The sequence below is a fragment of the Elephas maximus genome, chromosome 7 (genome assembly GCF_024166365.1).
Source record: "Elephas maximus indicus isolate mEleMax1 chromosome 7, mEleMax1 primary haplotype, whole genome shotgun sequence".
NCBI lineage: Eukaryota > Metazoa > Chordata > Mammalia > Proboscidea > Elephantidae > Elephas > Elephas maximus.
Genome location: NC_064825.1, coordinates 135969098 through 135983193, shown reverse-complemented (window position 1 = coordinate 135983193; position 14096 = coordinate 135969098). Strand labels below are relative to the sequence as shown.

The 14096-nt window shown below is 61.9% G+C and overlaps 2 protein-coding genes across 5 annotated transcripts in view; one reads left to right on the top strand and one right to left on the bottom strand.

Annotated features, from left to right (window-relative positions):
- The window catches only part of LSP1 (lymphocyte specific protein 1), a 44223-nt gene that overhangs the window by 28297 nt on the left and 1830 nt on the right, over positions 1-14096 (top strand). For 2 of the 4 annotated variants that reach the window (XM_049892882.1, XM_049892883.1), the window contains exons 2-10: positions 4267-4401; positions 5953-6117; positions 7731-7920; positions 8312-8404; positions 9358-9401; positions 9569-9650; positions 10259-10393; positions 10778-10855; positions 10994-11096. In XM_049892882.1, the coding sequence (XP_049748839.1) occupies positions 4267-4401; positions 5953-6117; positions 7731-7920; positions 8312-8404; positions 9358-9401; positions 9569-9650; positions 10259-10393; positions 10778-10855; positions 10994-11083 (1012 nt within the window). In that variant the 3' untranslated portion in view covers positions 11084-11096. The remainder of the gene's footprint in view (positions 1-4266; positions 4402-5952; positions 6118-7730; positions 7921-8311; positions 8405-9357; positions 9402-9568; positions 9651-10258; positions 10394-10777; positions 10856-10993; positions 11097-14096) is intronic. The other 2 variants (XM_049892884.1, XM_049892885.1) reach the window with 2 other exon arrangements.
- The window catches only part of PRR33 (proline rich 33), a 1398-nt gene continuing 218 nt past the window's right edge, over positions 12917-14096 (bottom strand). The window contains exon 1 of the mRNA XM_049892879.1: positions 12917-14096. This exon is cut by the window's right edge and continues 218 nt beyond it. Within this exon, the coding sequence (XP_049748836.1) occupies positions 12917-14096 (1180 nt within the window).

Here is a 14096-nt window from a genome sequence, read left to right as displayed (position 1 = left end):
TGGGACAGTGGGAAGGCCCCACTTGGGTCAGGACCAACCCTTGGACCTGCAGACCCTCGGTGGAGGCTGGGGGACAGGACTGAGGAGCTGTGGAGGGAGGTGAGGAGGGGGCCGTCTCCTGGTCAGGGCAGCAGAGGCAGCCCCTGAACTTAGGGAGCCCTGCCGGCAGGGGAGCAGGCCAGCGTCCTGGGCTTGCTGCAGATCTGCACGGGCTAGTACACTAGGGGGGACAAGGCCACATGGTGGGGGCATGGGACGGTGAGGGGTGCAGGGGGAATGCCCCATTCTGCAGGGCCTTGGGCGGAACCCTGGGCTGCGGCTGAGCCAGAACAGACAGGAAACGGCTGATCACACTTGCTCGGGAACACCAAATCCCAGGCAGCTGCAGGCAGGCCGCGCCAGGCCGCCATCGCGCTCCTGACAGCTCTGTGCGCGCCAAGGGGGCCAGTCAGGGCGCCTTCCCAGGCCGCCATCGCACTCCTGACAGCTCTGTGCGCGCCAAGGGGGCCAGTCGGGGCGCCTTCCCAGGCCAAGGGCCCCCACCCCACCCCAGGAGAGCCGCCCCCCTCCCAGTTCCCAGAACGGAGCCCAGCTGTGGAACCGCGCAGTGAGGTCACGGGGAGGGGGCCAGCAAGGCCCCATTACTCACATCCTGGCAGGGGGAAGGGAGGGGTGCAGAAGGCGGGGCCGGGCAGACTCACCAGCCCTGGGTCAGGGGCTGGGGACCAGCGAGGGGCTTTAGGGGAGGCAAGGAGACCCCCAGCCTGCACCCCATGTAGACACTGCCCCAAGTCCCTGTCCAGTGAGGGGACAGGAGGCTGACCTTCTGAGTCCACAGAGGTGATGTTCTCAGAAAATAGGAAGTGCAGGCCGGGCCTCCCGCCAGGGGCTACACCACGTTGTCCAGGCAATGCAAGGAAAACAGTCAACAGTGTGGCCAGGGGCCCCAAGAGGCCTTGCAGGGGCTGGAACGGCCGTGCTGCATCCCTGGTTCCCACGTATGAGTCCTCATGTGCGTGTGCACACACGTGAGCACTGGGGCGTTGGGGTGTCTGGAGGTGTTGGCCCACGTGTGTATGTGTGCATGTGTGTGTGTGTGTACAGCGCCCCCAGCGTGACATGGATCTAAGTCTGCATGTACATGCGGACGTTCATGCGTGTGCATGTGTGCATGTGTAGCAGTGTCTGGGGGCTGTGGCCCACGTGTGTCCATGTGTGTGTTCCCACATGGACCTGAGCTAGGATTCATGGAAAAAGCTCACGTGTGTCTGTCTTTGTAGGTGCCCGCTCTTGTCTGTGCTCCTGTGCACATGCGTGTTCAAGTGAAAGCCTGCCCACACGTGTGGAGCTGAGTGTCTGGCTGGGTACGCGTGCACGGGTCTGTGGGCCCTCTGTGGTCTGTGGCCATGTAGTCTGCAGAACGTGGCTGTAGAGGGCAGGCTGGACCCGCTGGAGACCTGAAGGGGTTTGCACAGATGGGGCGCTGGAACCCCTGGGTGTGATCGGCTGCATACGTCTGTGCTTGTGGAGGCTCCTAAGCTTGATGGAAAGGGAACGGGGAACAGGTCTAGAGTGCCCTGGCCACTGCAGGAAGCCCGGCTCATCCACCGGCAGGGCCCACAGAGGAGGCCTCCAGACAGGCCTCAGACCCACACCCACACACACATACACCAGGGCACACACACACCCCAGGGTACACACTGGGGTACACACATGCATACATGAGAACACACACTGGGGCACAGGCACACACAGTGAGGCACACAAACACCAGGTCGCATGCACGCATACACACACACACACACGGCACACGCCAGGGCACACACTGGTCCACAGGCACACACACCATGGTACACACACACGCCAACACACATGCACACACACCATGGTACACACACACGCCAACACACATGCACACACCAGGACACATGTGCTTATACACTCACCAAGGCACACACGCCAAGGCACACACACCAAGGCACACACGCCAAGGCACACACGCTAAGGCACACACTGGGCCATGCACACACACACACACAAGGCACACACCAGGGCACAGGTACAGACACCAGGCACACACACACACCCTGAACACACACTGGGCCATGCACACGCACGCACAAGGCACACACCAGGGCACACACTGGGGCACAGGTACACACACCAGGCACACACAAACACCTTGCACATACACCGGGCCATGCACACACACACAAGGCACACACCAGGGCACACACTGGGGCATGGTACACACATGGAGGCACACACACCAGACACACGTACATATACACACACAAGGACACATGCACCAGCGCATACCAGGGAACAGGCACACATGAATGACACACACCGGGGCATGCACACACTCACTGGGACACACACGCCAGGGTACACATGCACATACTGGGGCACACACACATTCACCGGGGCGCACACACTATGTGTGCACATGCACATGAATGAGACACACTGTGGCACGCACACATACACTGGGGCACAAACACTATGTGCACACACACACACACGAATGACACACCAGGGCACACGTGCATACACCTGGGCACATGCAGACACTTAAAGCATCCCAGGCACCCCTGTACACACAGGCACGCATGTCCACACACCAACACATGCAGATGTCTACAAGCATGTGCACTTAGATGTAGGAATGGGGAGCGCATAATGGCGGAGTCCAGCCCCCCTCCAATGGCGGAGTCCAGCCCCCCTCCAAGGACTCCCTCCAGGAGCACCCCAGGGACTGTCCCAGGAGTGGGCTGCGGTGTCACCTTCACTGAGCCCCACAGCCCAGGTACCCAGTTTCCACCCTCCCTGCCCATCTCTGTTCCGACCCTCCGTTTGAAGGGACTCTGGGTGCAGGTCTCAGCCGACAGCCACGAGAGCACCCCAGGCTCTACCTCCCAGGTAGAAGGGCCACAGGCCCCACTCCCACCAAGGGCGGCCAAGGCAGGAAGTGGGCCTCATCTGCCGGGCTGATGGGAGCCAGGTGTGGGGAATTAGCAGCTTCCTCGGGGCCTGTGGGGGTGGGAGCTGCAGGCACTTCTGAGGGGCCTGGTGTGGGTGGGTGGGGGTGCGAGATCAGAGCAGGCGGTCTGGTTTGCGTGGCTGGAGTCCCACGTGGCCGCTGGGGGGAGCAGGCCTTGAACTTGAGCCTGCAGAGGGGCCTGGTTTTTGTCTGAGAGGCTTAGGGAGACCCGGGAGGGAGATTAGATCATGGGCTGTGAGGGCTGCCAGGAGCATCACGCAGCCTCACTGTGGCCAGGGCCTGAGGGTCACACGGCGGACACGTGCAGGAGGGGCAGGCCTCGGCCCGGGGACCCCAGCCCTGCGCCCGGCCTACTCCTGAGGCGGTGAGCCCCAGAGAAGCCCATGGTGGTCCCACTAGGTGTGGTGGGCTGAGGCCACTGGGCCGGGGGCAGCCAGGTTTGGAACCGTTGGTCCCGGGCAGACCCTCGAGCTGTTCTCTGGCTCTCCCTCGCCCCATGGTCCTTCTCTGGTTGTCTCTGCCCGTGGGGAGTGGACTCGGGGAGCTGTGGCTGTCAGGGTGCTGAGGGGGAAAGCCCTCCCTTGCTGGCTTTTCAGTAAGCCTCAGTTTCCCCATCTCTGAAGCTGCAGCCACTCAGTGCAGAGAGGCCTCTGAGGCGGAGCCAGGGGTCGGTGGTGATAGGTGGGCCGACCCTGAGGGGCCCCTCAGCTGGGGGGTCAGGCCAGAACACGGCTGGGCCTGGGGTCCCGCCCGTCCGGCCCGGCCTACACACAGGCCGTCCTCAGGGCACAGCAGCAGTGCGCACCCACTCCCAACAGGCCCACTTTGGGGGGCAGGAAGGAGTGTCCAATCCATCTGCCCAACTGGATCTGCCCCTGGTGGGACCCCAACCTGTCCCCCAGTGCCCGACTGGCCACAGCCCATGGACTTGAGGAGGATGTCTGGTGTCTGCTGCCCAGGGGCCCCCGGCCCTCACCTACCCCTTCCCAGGTCCCCCCTGGCCACACGGGCCTGAAGCCCAGCTCCAGACTGATCCAGGGCAGCCTGTGGAAGGTGGTCTCGAGCCCCTTCCTTGAGCTTTTTCCGGGCTGTTGAGGCTCCGAGGCCCTGGGACCTCCATCTGAGCCTTAGGCCCCTTCTCCACAGTCTCACATGGCCTCTGGTTTTAAGATGGGTAAACTGAGGCCCAGAGCGGGCAGGGAGAAGTGGGGCGCAGCATCCTGTCCCCAGCTGAGCCTAACGACTCTCTGGGGTCCCCCCAGGCTCACCACCCAGCGGAGTGCGGAGGACGAGGAGGAGGCGGCCCGGGAGCGACGCCGACGTGAGCGGGACCGGCAGCTACAGGCTGAGGACGAGGACCTCGACCACCAGGCCCTGGGGCCAGAGCAGGACAAGCTGTAAGCCATCCCACCAGTGTGCCTGGATCCAGGACCCCGACTTCATGCAGCCAGGGCCTGGGCACAGGGAGTAATGGGGGAGCCCTGGGTTCGGGGTCCCAGAGCAGGGGGAGACAGGCTGAGAGGGCCTTGCCAGGAGCAAGACAAAGCGCAGAGTGCTCAGGGTGAGGGTCCTCAGCCGGCAGTGTGGACGTGGCCATGGGGAACACATGTGGCTGCCTGCCGGGCGCTGACTCAGGCTCTGGCTACCATGCAGTGGGGCCAGGTCCTTGCTTGAACTACACTGGCCCCAGCTGCATGGCCCCGGCCCCAGCGCCCCCCACCCAGGCCCTCAGCTGTGACTCATGGAGGCCCAGGCTGTCTTGGCGGGACCCTGGTCGGCTCGTTTCCTCCCCAGACCCAGGAGGCCGCGAGGGGCTGGGTGTCTTTCCAACAGCACTCCCCTTCCTCTGGGCCCTGCTTTGTTTCATTTTTTCCAAGTCAGCAGCTCTGGGCGGGTGGGCTGCTGCAGCGGTCACAACCCCTCGGCCAGGTCCTGGGGCCAGGGGAAGGGGCAGGTGGAGGCCAGGAGCCTGAGCCCACAGGAGCCCCCGGCCCACACAGCACAGGGGCAGGCCATGTGACTTCTGCCACAAGTGTCTGGGCCTGTGGGCTGGGGGACTGGGCGCAGGGGGCTCAGCCATTGAGGACACTGGGCTCAGAGTGAGCATGGGGGCCACAGAGCCTGGGACTGAGCTGGGGAGCCACACTGAAGAGCCCAGGCTGACACGGGAGACACAGCCTGCCCTCAGGGAGTCCTAGTCTGATAGGGGAGATACAGCCCTGCCCTCAGGGAGTCCTAGACTGATGGGGGAGACACAGCCCTGCCCTCAGGGGGTCCTAGGCTGATGGGGGAGACACAGCCCTGCCCTCAGGGAGTCCTAGACTGATGGGGGAGACACAGCCCTGCCCTCAGGGAGTCCTAGACTGATGGGAGAGACACAGCCCTGCCCTCAGGGAGTCCTAGACTGATGGGAGAGACACAGCCCTGCCCTCAGGGAGTCCTAGACTGATGGGGGAGGTATAGCCCTGCCCTCAGGGAGTCCTAGACTGATGGGGAGACACAGCCCTGCCCTCAGCGGGTCCTAGGCTGATGGGGGAGGTATAGCCCTGCCCTCAGAGAGTCCTAGACAGATGCGGGAGGCATAGCCCTGCCCTCAGGGAGTCCTAGGCTGATGGGGGAGACACAGCCCTGCCCTCAGGGAGTCCTAGACTGATGGGGGAGACACAGCCCTGCCCTCAGGGAGTCCTAGACTGATGGGGGACACACAGCCCTGCCCTCAGGGGGTCCTAGGCTGATGGGGGAGACACAGCCCTGCCCTCAGGGAGTCCTAGACTGATGGGGGAGACACAGCCCTAGCCACAGGGAGCTGTGCTTACAGCCGACAGGGATGTCCTACCCTGGAGCCCAGGGGCCAAGTGAGGGGAAGTGTGGGTTATGGGACGGGGCCTTGGGCTGCCGTGTGTTGCCTGTGCCCTCCAGGGCCTCTGAGCCCACTCCTGTTCCCCCAGGCTCCACCGGAAAACCTCGGAAACCCCTGAACTGGATGAGGATGAGGGTTTCAGCGACTGGTCCCAGAAACCAGGACCACGAGGGCAGCTTGCCGCAGATGGCCGGGAGGCCACTCTCGGGGACAGCCCACAGGAGCAGGAACATGAGGAGAACCGGCAAGTGATGTAGGCCCTCCCCAAACCCCTCAACCAGCACCCCAGCACAGCAGTCCCTTGGCTCCCCCTTCCCAGCCAGCCCCCCAAGATGCCCCTGTGGCTGTGAGGGGAAGAGATGGAGACCGGGAGGGAGGCCGAGGGGCCTGCGGGGAGGGGGCGGTGAGGACATCTCATTCCTGGGCTCCCTAGGGCCCTGGGCCCCGTCCAGAGCAGCTGCAGCCAGGCCGGGTGTTGCCACATCAGCACACATCTGCAGCCCACTTACGTAATGGAGGCTCCATGGCCCCACTCCGCCCGCCCCTTCCTCCCTCGGGTCTGGCCTGCCTCCATTCCCACGGAGGAGGGGAGCAGGTATTTCCAGATGTGGGCCTGTGAGGCAGCTTTCCAGATGTGTGTGCCTGTCTGAACCGGAGCAGGCGGGGGGCCCAGGGAGCAGGCTGCTCCCCGGCCTCTCTCCCCTCTCCACAATTCAGGGTCTAAGCTGTTGACAGCACCCCATTGGCTGCCCCTGAGGCTGCCATCTGTCAGGACCCAGACCTGCCCTCAGGAGCTCCAAGTTTGGGGGACAGGGCCACCCATTGCCTCAAGCGGAGCCAGAGCTCTCCCCTCTCTGGGCCACCGCCTGGTCCCCCCAGACCCCCTGAGTGGCTGTGAGCTCTGTTGAGACCCCTCGCATTGCCCGACCCCCATCTTTTCAATTGTCAACTAGGCTCCCACACCTCAGGGGCCAACAGGTCCTGGCTTGGCCCACTGCCTGCCACAGCTCTTCTGGGCCTCAGTTTCCCCATCTGCCCTGGGGAGTTACTGCCTGCTCTGAATTTCTCAGAGGGGTTAAGGTCAGCAGGGTGGGCCTGTCCACTGGCTCTGGGGCTCCCTACTCCCTACCGGCTGGCTGGGCTGGCTGGTTCCCGACAGCAGGGGGCACTTGGGCTCTTCTGGTGGAAGTCAGAGCTGGCGGCTTCACAGGCCTCCACCCCCCTGCACCTGCTGACTTCCCACCCGCCTGAGCCCTGAATGGCCCTCTGTGTGGCTGCCCTGGCTCAGACCCCAGCCCACCTAGGGTGGGTGGGTCTGGGTCGTGGCTGGCACGTACACCAAGAGGCCTGAGACCATGGAAAATGGCAAAGTTTCCCATCTTCTTCTCCAAGTTCAGGCCCGCTCCAATGAGAGCCACTCCGGCTGCCTGCTGGCACCTCCCCTCCCCCGTGGCCAGCACAACTGGCCCCTCTCCCTGTGACCCCCTGCCTGGCCTTGTCCTGCAGCTAACCCAGCCCCCAGGCCACCCACAGACCCCGCATTTCCCTCCCATTGGAAGTCCTCCTCCCTAAGGCCTGCTGGCCTCACACAGAGCATGGCTGGAGCAGCACCCAGGCAGCCCCAGTCCCAGGGGACCAGCCAGCCGAGGGCAGATACCATGAGTTGGAAGTGGGCGAGCAGAACATGAGGCTGGAGCTTGTCCAGAAAAGCTGACCTAGGCTCTGGGAGTGAATTCCTTGACACTCCACTGATCTGACTACCCCCATTTTCCAGATGGGAAAACTGAGTCTTAGAAATGGGCAGGGACTCGAATCAAGTAATGGAATGACCCTTGCTCGGCTCTGCCTCCTTCCTCCTCCTCACAGGGCCCACGGGCATGAACAGGTGGATAGCAATGGACCAGGCCAAGCCAACGTCCCCCTGGAAGGGCTGTGCCTGAGCCCAGTGGTGGAGCCCCAGGAGGATCCGGGTCTGGAGGAATCAGAGCCTCAGGACCCAGAGAAGCTGGCCCAGGACCCCCAGGGGCCAGCGGAGGCTGGGGAAGCAGAGGAGGAGGTGACAGTGACTCCACCTCGGGCACTCTGGGAGCACTCTAACCCCTGGGTTGGTGGGTCTTTGCTGCCTGTACCTTCGGGGATCTCACGGCACTGGCCCTGGGGAAAGCCAGCACCCTACACCCTCAGATTCTGCAGCCCCTTCTTATTCCACATTCACAGAGTATTGGGGTGTGGGGACCCTCGGGACAAGTTTGTCCTCCATACTCAGGAGCTCTGTCCTGGGCTCATGGGCCAGCAGTGGAGAATTCCAGGATGGAGCGCGTCAGGGCTGGAAAGAACCTGAGGCCCAGGCAGGGGAGAGCTGTGCTCCAGCAGGCCCTGGGGTGGGGCAGGAGGGATGCAAATGGCTGGCCATCCAGGTCCCATAGCCTCAGATTTTCCATCCCCAGCACCTGCACTGTCAGCAGCCCAGGACACCCAGCCCCTTGGCCATGGAGGGGGCTGTCGAACACAGTCCACCTCCCCTGAGCCCCACCACCAAGGTAGGTCAAGCTCCAAAGCCTGCTCCCATTTTCTCTCCCAGTCTCATGACCAAAATGAAAACCTGAGAGAGGCAGCCACAAATCAGCCACAAGAACACAAGGGCACGTCTAGCTTGTTCTCTGCTAATTTCCCCAGCACCTGGCACTCAGAAAATTCTGTAGTTGTTGCTGGAATGATGGATAAATGGATGGAAGGAAGAAAAGAAGTTCGGATAGATGGGTGGGTGGATGGGTGGATGGGTGGGCGGGTGGACAGGTGGACAGGTGGACGGGTGGACGGATGGATGGATGGACGGATAGATGAATGGATGGAAAGAAGAAAGGAAGGAAGAAAGGATAGTTGGATCAGTGAGTGGAAGGGAGAGAGGAAGAATGGATGGATGGAAGGAAGGAAGAGTGGGTAGTTGGATGGACGGATGGATGAGTGAGTAAATGGGTGGATGGGTGGATGGATGGAAGGAAAGGTAGGTAGAGGGAAGGTGGATGAATGAAAGGGTGGGTGGTTGCGTGGAAATGTGGGTGGGTAGATGAATGAATGGAAGGAAGGGTGGGTGGGTGGATGAGTGAATGAATAAAAGTAAGGAAGAATGGATGTATGGTTTGTTACCTTGGGCACGGGAGCAGAAGATAGAGTTTAGCCCATGAGCACAAGCCAGCAGGAGGCAGATCTCAGGTCAAATTAAGCCAAAATTTCTATTTGGAGAAGTTGCCCCAAGATGGACTGAGCCACTAAGGTAAATGATGCTCCCTGTTCGAGTTCAAGGCGACAGGAGATGGTCTTCTTTCTGGATGCTGAATTTCTCCAGAGTTGGGAGATCAGTATAGAAGCCAGTCCCACCCAGATCAAAGATGCCAGGTTTCTCAACAGATAGAAGTCCACTGCACTCTCCTGTGAATTAGACTGTGAGCTTTCTCTGGCCACCCAGACTCATCTCCCTGCCTACTCTCCACAGCTCATCGACAGGACTGAGTCCTTGAACCGCTCCATAAAGAAGAGGTATGTCTTACCAGACCCAGGCTCAGAACTGGGGTTTCTCCAGGAGGGGATTAAGGAGAGGGACTAAGAGGGTGGAGATGTGGGGCATGAGTGTGTTCTGGCAGAGACTCAGAGTGGGGTGGGGTACAGCCAGGTGCTGCAGGGCTTGATACTTCTCCTACCCACAGTAACAGTGTGAAGAAGTCTGAACCAGCCCTACCTATCTCCAAGATTGATGAGCGCCTGGAGCAATACACCCAGGCTATCGAGGTACGCCCGGTCCCCTCCTCTGCAGTTCAGTGTCTTGTTCTATTCTTGCACCCAATCCTCCACCAACTCACACTCCCCCACCAACCCAAACTCCCCCACCAACCCATACACTCCCTCACAAACTCACTCCCTGTCACCAAATCAACCAGTCCCCCACCAACCCACGCTTTTCCACCAATCCATGCTGCCCACCAACCCAACGTCCTCCATAACCCACGCTCTTCCACCAACCCATGCTGCCCCATAACCCACACTCCTCCATAACCCACGCTTCCCCACTGACACACGCTCCTTCACTGGCCCAGGCTCCCCTGCCAACCCACTACCTTCCAGCCCCATGCCATGAGCCCCATGACCATACTCCAGATGTGTCTTATATTCCACCATATCACCTGTGCACCCCAGAAGAAGGTGTGTTCCACAAGTGTGCTCAGTGAAGGCATGCATCAAGAGCGCAGCCCGTCCTGTGTTGGGAAAGCACTCCTGGGGCAAATAAAACAATAGAGGTGACATCGTTTATGTTCTGCAGAGTCTCACAGTCGGACCTTCTGATGTGTCCCATGGTAGCCCTCTACTAAAGCATTCCTGGGGCTCTATCTTCTCCTCAGACTGCAGGTCGGACTCCCAAACTAGCCCGCCAGGCCTCCATAGAGCTCCCCAGCATGGCTGTGGCCAATACCAAGAGCCTGTGGGAGACGGGAGAGGTGCAGGCCCAGTCCACAGCCAAGGGTGCCTCCTGCAAGGTAAGACCCTTCCCATGGGCATGGCTGGGTTAGGAGGACAGAGCCTGGGACATTAGCAGCAGACTAGGCACCCTTGGAAAAGCCAGCATGAGATCACCCAAAATGTAATGTAGTGAGCAGGGCACTGGAACATCTGGGGGGCTGGAGTTAGCCAGACAGGCTTCCCAGTTTTGGAGGATTCGAGAAGAAGATGGATTGGCAAGGTGAAGACTGAACGGTGCCTTGTTCATGTTCCCTGCTCTTTCCCTGGGCTCTCACACAAAGATGCAAGGTGGGCAGGCTCCAGGCCCCCTGGCCAGGCAAGACCAGCCAGGAAAGAAGGGCCCAGGGCTTCTAGCCCCCTGACCGGGGCTGTGCCTGTGACCTGTTTCCTCCCGCTCCCAGGATATTGTTGCTGGAGACATGAGCAAGAGAAGCCTCTGGGAGCAGAGAGGCGGCTCCAAGACCTCTTCAACTGTTAAGGTAGAATCTGCCATGTGTTTGGGGCACGGGGGGGGGGTGCCAGGAGAGGCCTTCCTCCATGTACCCAAGAGACTTCCTGGAGGAGTGCTGGCTCCCTCCTGGGCACTCACCTTTCCTCTGGCTCCCTTTCTCCATCAGAGCACCCCGTCTGGGAAGCGATACAAGTTTGTGGCCACTGGGCACGGGAAGTATGAGAAGGTGCTCGTGGATGAGGGCGCAGCACCCTAGATCGCCAGTCCTGGTGAGTCCGAGGCAGTGGCCAGAGCACGGGGCTGCCCGTGAAATACACCATCCAGGAACACGGGAGCTTGGGTGGGATCTGGTTTTCTACATTACTGGCTGCTAGGGTGGGGCTCGGGGGTGAAAGCCTGGCCTGGGGGTGGGCGGAGACCCTATCAGCCCCCTAGACCTTGCACCACGCTTGGCCTCTGTCACTTTTGCCAACATCACCCTGGCTCAGTCCAGCAGAGCCACTGCTTGGTGGGGAAGCTCCTTTACCTGGAGGGGCCAAGGAGTCCCACCTAGGATTCTTATGGTGCAAGGCCAACGCCCTGCACCAGGAGCTAGAACTGGTGGAAGTAGGCGGGATAAGCCCAGGGAGCCTGGGTTCCATGCTCCTTGGTAGGCTTGGGGTCTGTAAGGAGCCAGGACCTTGGAGGGTTGCTTGGTGTTCTGACGCCCCCCCTGCCACCTGGTGATAAGACAGGAAGTGACTCCACAGCCTTGGTTGGACACACATTTATTAGTGGCCTGGGTCCCAGGCTCCTTGGGCAACAATGTTCCAGCCTGTGGTGGGACAGCCACCCACCCCCGGCCCCCCGCCAACTGCTGCCTCCTCCTTGGGTCCTGCTGCTTCCCCTGGCTCCCGGCCTCCCCATTCCTATTCTGGGCTGACAGCGCCTCTCAGAGCCCTGGGCACTGGCCCCAAGTCAGATATTGCCTGGTTGGAGGCTGTGTCTCCCAAAGCTGCATGAGGCCAGGGGTCCCCTCCCCTGCCCTTGCCTGGTTATAAGCCCTCCTCAGCCCTGCTTGGCCTGGACTTAGAGCTCTATTCCTTATCCTAGCCTTCGAAATCTGAGACCTCTCCTGTCAGTGATCCCCTCAAGGCTGCCTCTCCTCAGGGGTCAACCAGGTGGGGGAAGTAATCAAGGGGCCCAAGAGCTGGGCCAGGGGCATAGCTGAACCCCTCCTCCACCGCCTATCAGCATTTTCATGCCTGAACTCTGATCATCCCACATCCATGCCAATTCCCACAGGGCCTGGGCCCCCAGCCCCTTCTCAGGGCCTCCTTCCTGCGCCCCCGGCCCGGGTCTGGCTCTCAGCCATCCGTCAGGGCCGCCAAACTGCCGACTCGGCCGACCGTGCCGAGCTCTGAATCACCCTGACCGCTCCCGCTTCCCACCGCGAACATAAATCTGTCCCCGAATCATTCATGGCCTGGGCGGGGGGGTCGGGGGTGGAGGGGATGTGTAGACTGCAGTCTGGACCCAGGAGCCCCTCCTGCTGAGCCAGGAGTTAATCTCCCTGAGCCCACAGCACCCCGAGGCCCAAGGGCCTGCCCCCCACCCCTCCCTCGAACCACACACCCAGGACCCAGGCCTCTCTAGAGAGTAGGCAGAACAAGGCCCCACTGTGACCGCCTCTTGGCCACCCTCATGCGAGGTCAGGGGTCTGACACTCTGCCTCATAGCAGACTTAGGGGTCTTCTTGTCATCGAGCATTTCCCCCCCAGCACCCACTCTCTCCCATGTGCACCCTTTCTAGGCCCCTCCTTAGAGGACCCTCCACCCCATCAAACCTTCCTGCTCTCAACACCACCAGCTCCCTGACTCATCCCACCTCTACTCTGAGCCCTGCTGTCACCACCCACGAGTCCCTCATGCTCCCACCCACCTGGCCTGTCCCTCCCAGCCTCTCACAGGCCTCGGCCACCAAGCCACCCATAGCTCCCCTCTTCAGCACCCCCGTCCCAGCCCCTGCTGGCTCTGGTGCCCTGATGTCCCAGCTAGACCGTTCCTTCTGTCGCTCTTGGTCCTGCTGCCCAGAGCCCCTCTGGCCACCTCACTGGAGCCGCCAGCCAGCTGCAGTCCGGTTGAAGTTCTCGGGCTGGGGGCTCAGCCGCAGGGCAGGAAGGGCCTTGGGTGGGGGCCGCACGGCAGCCTCCTGCAGCTTGCGGGCGTTGAAGCGGGGTCGGCACAGAAAGGGGAGCCGAGACATGCTGGTCAGGGTGCGTGTTCCCTCGCCAAGCCCTGCCGTGTGGCTCTGGTCCCCGACCACTGACATGTGGTACAGCACAGCGTCCCACATCTTGGAGGCCCGGAAGGTGGGGTGTCGGGGCGCTGGGAGGGCAGGTGCAACCTTTTCCTGCCGCGTGGCCCCAGGACTCTGTGCCGGGCTCTGGGCTGGGGGCTCCACCTCTTCCACCATGAGCTGCTTCTTTAGGCGTGTCCAGCCACTGAGCCTGGGCTTGGACGCCACTCTGGGAACAGGGCAGGGATGGGGGCCTGAGGGCAGAGCAGGGGACGAGACCCCGTGGGGACTGCAGACTTGCTTGGCCTCATCCCCGGGGCCAGCCACGGGGCGCTTCTCCGTGGGTTGCAGTTCAGAGGCCTCAGGGGCCAGGCTGTGAGCCAGGGATCCCGAGGAGTGGAAGGGGGGGGCTATGGGCACCACCATCCGAGTGCTGGCTTCTCTGGGCACAGAGGCCTGGAAACCAGGTGGAGTCCTGGGCACGGGGGTCTCCTCAGGCTGGGGGTTGGTGACCTGGGCCCCAGTGGGCAGTGGGCGGATGTGGGCTATGGGAATCAGCGGCTGGGGACTGGGGGTATTCAAGGCTGCATCTCTGTCAGTCCTGGGGAGCTCGGGGGTCCCAGTGCTCAGGGACGGGCTGAGCCGGATCTGCACCTGGCTGACATGGGTGCCCCCCGCCACCGGGGCTGAGATGGGGGCATAGTAGCCAAGGGGCTGGGTGGGCTCTGCAGCCTTGAAGTGGGCAGCCAGGCTTCTGCGCTGTGTGAGGCTGAAGGAGAAAGTGGACTTCTGCAGGGGTGACGCCACGTGGTGGATGACGGGTGTGTGCAGGGAGTGGGATGAGGCGACCACCATGTGGGGGCCCTCGGCAGGGCATGGGGTGGTGGCACGCTGGGTGGTGGCACGTGGGGTAGCGGCGTGCAAGGTGCTGGCCCGTGGCGTGGCGGCCCACGGGGTGGTGGCCTGCGGGGTGGTGGCCTCCTGGTCGTGG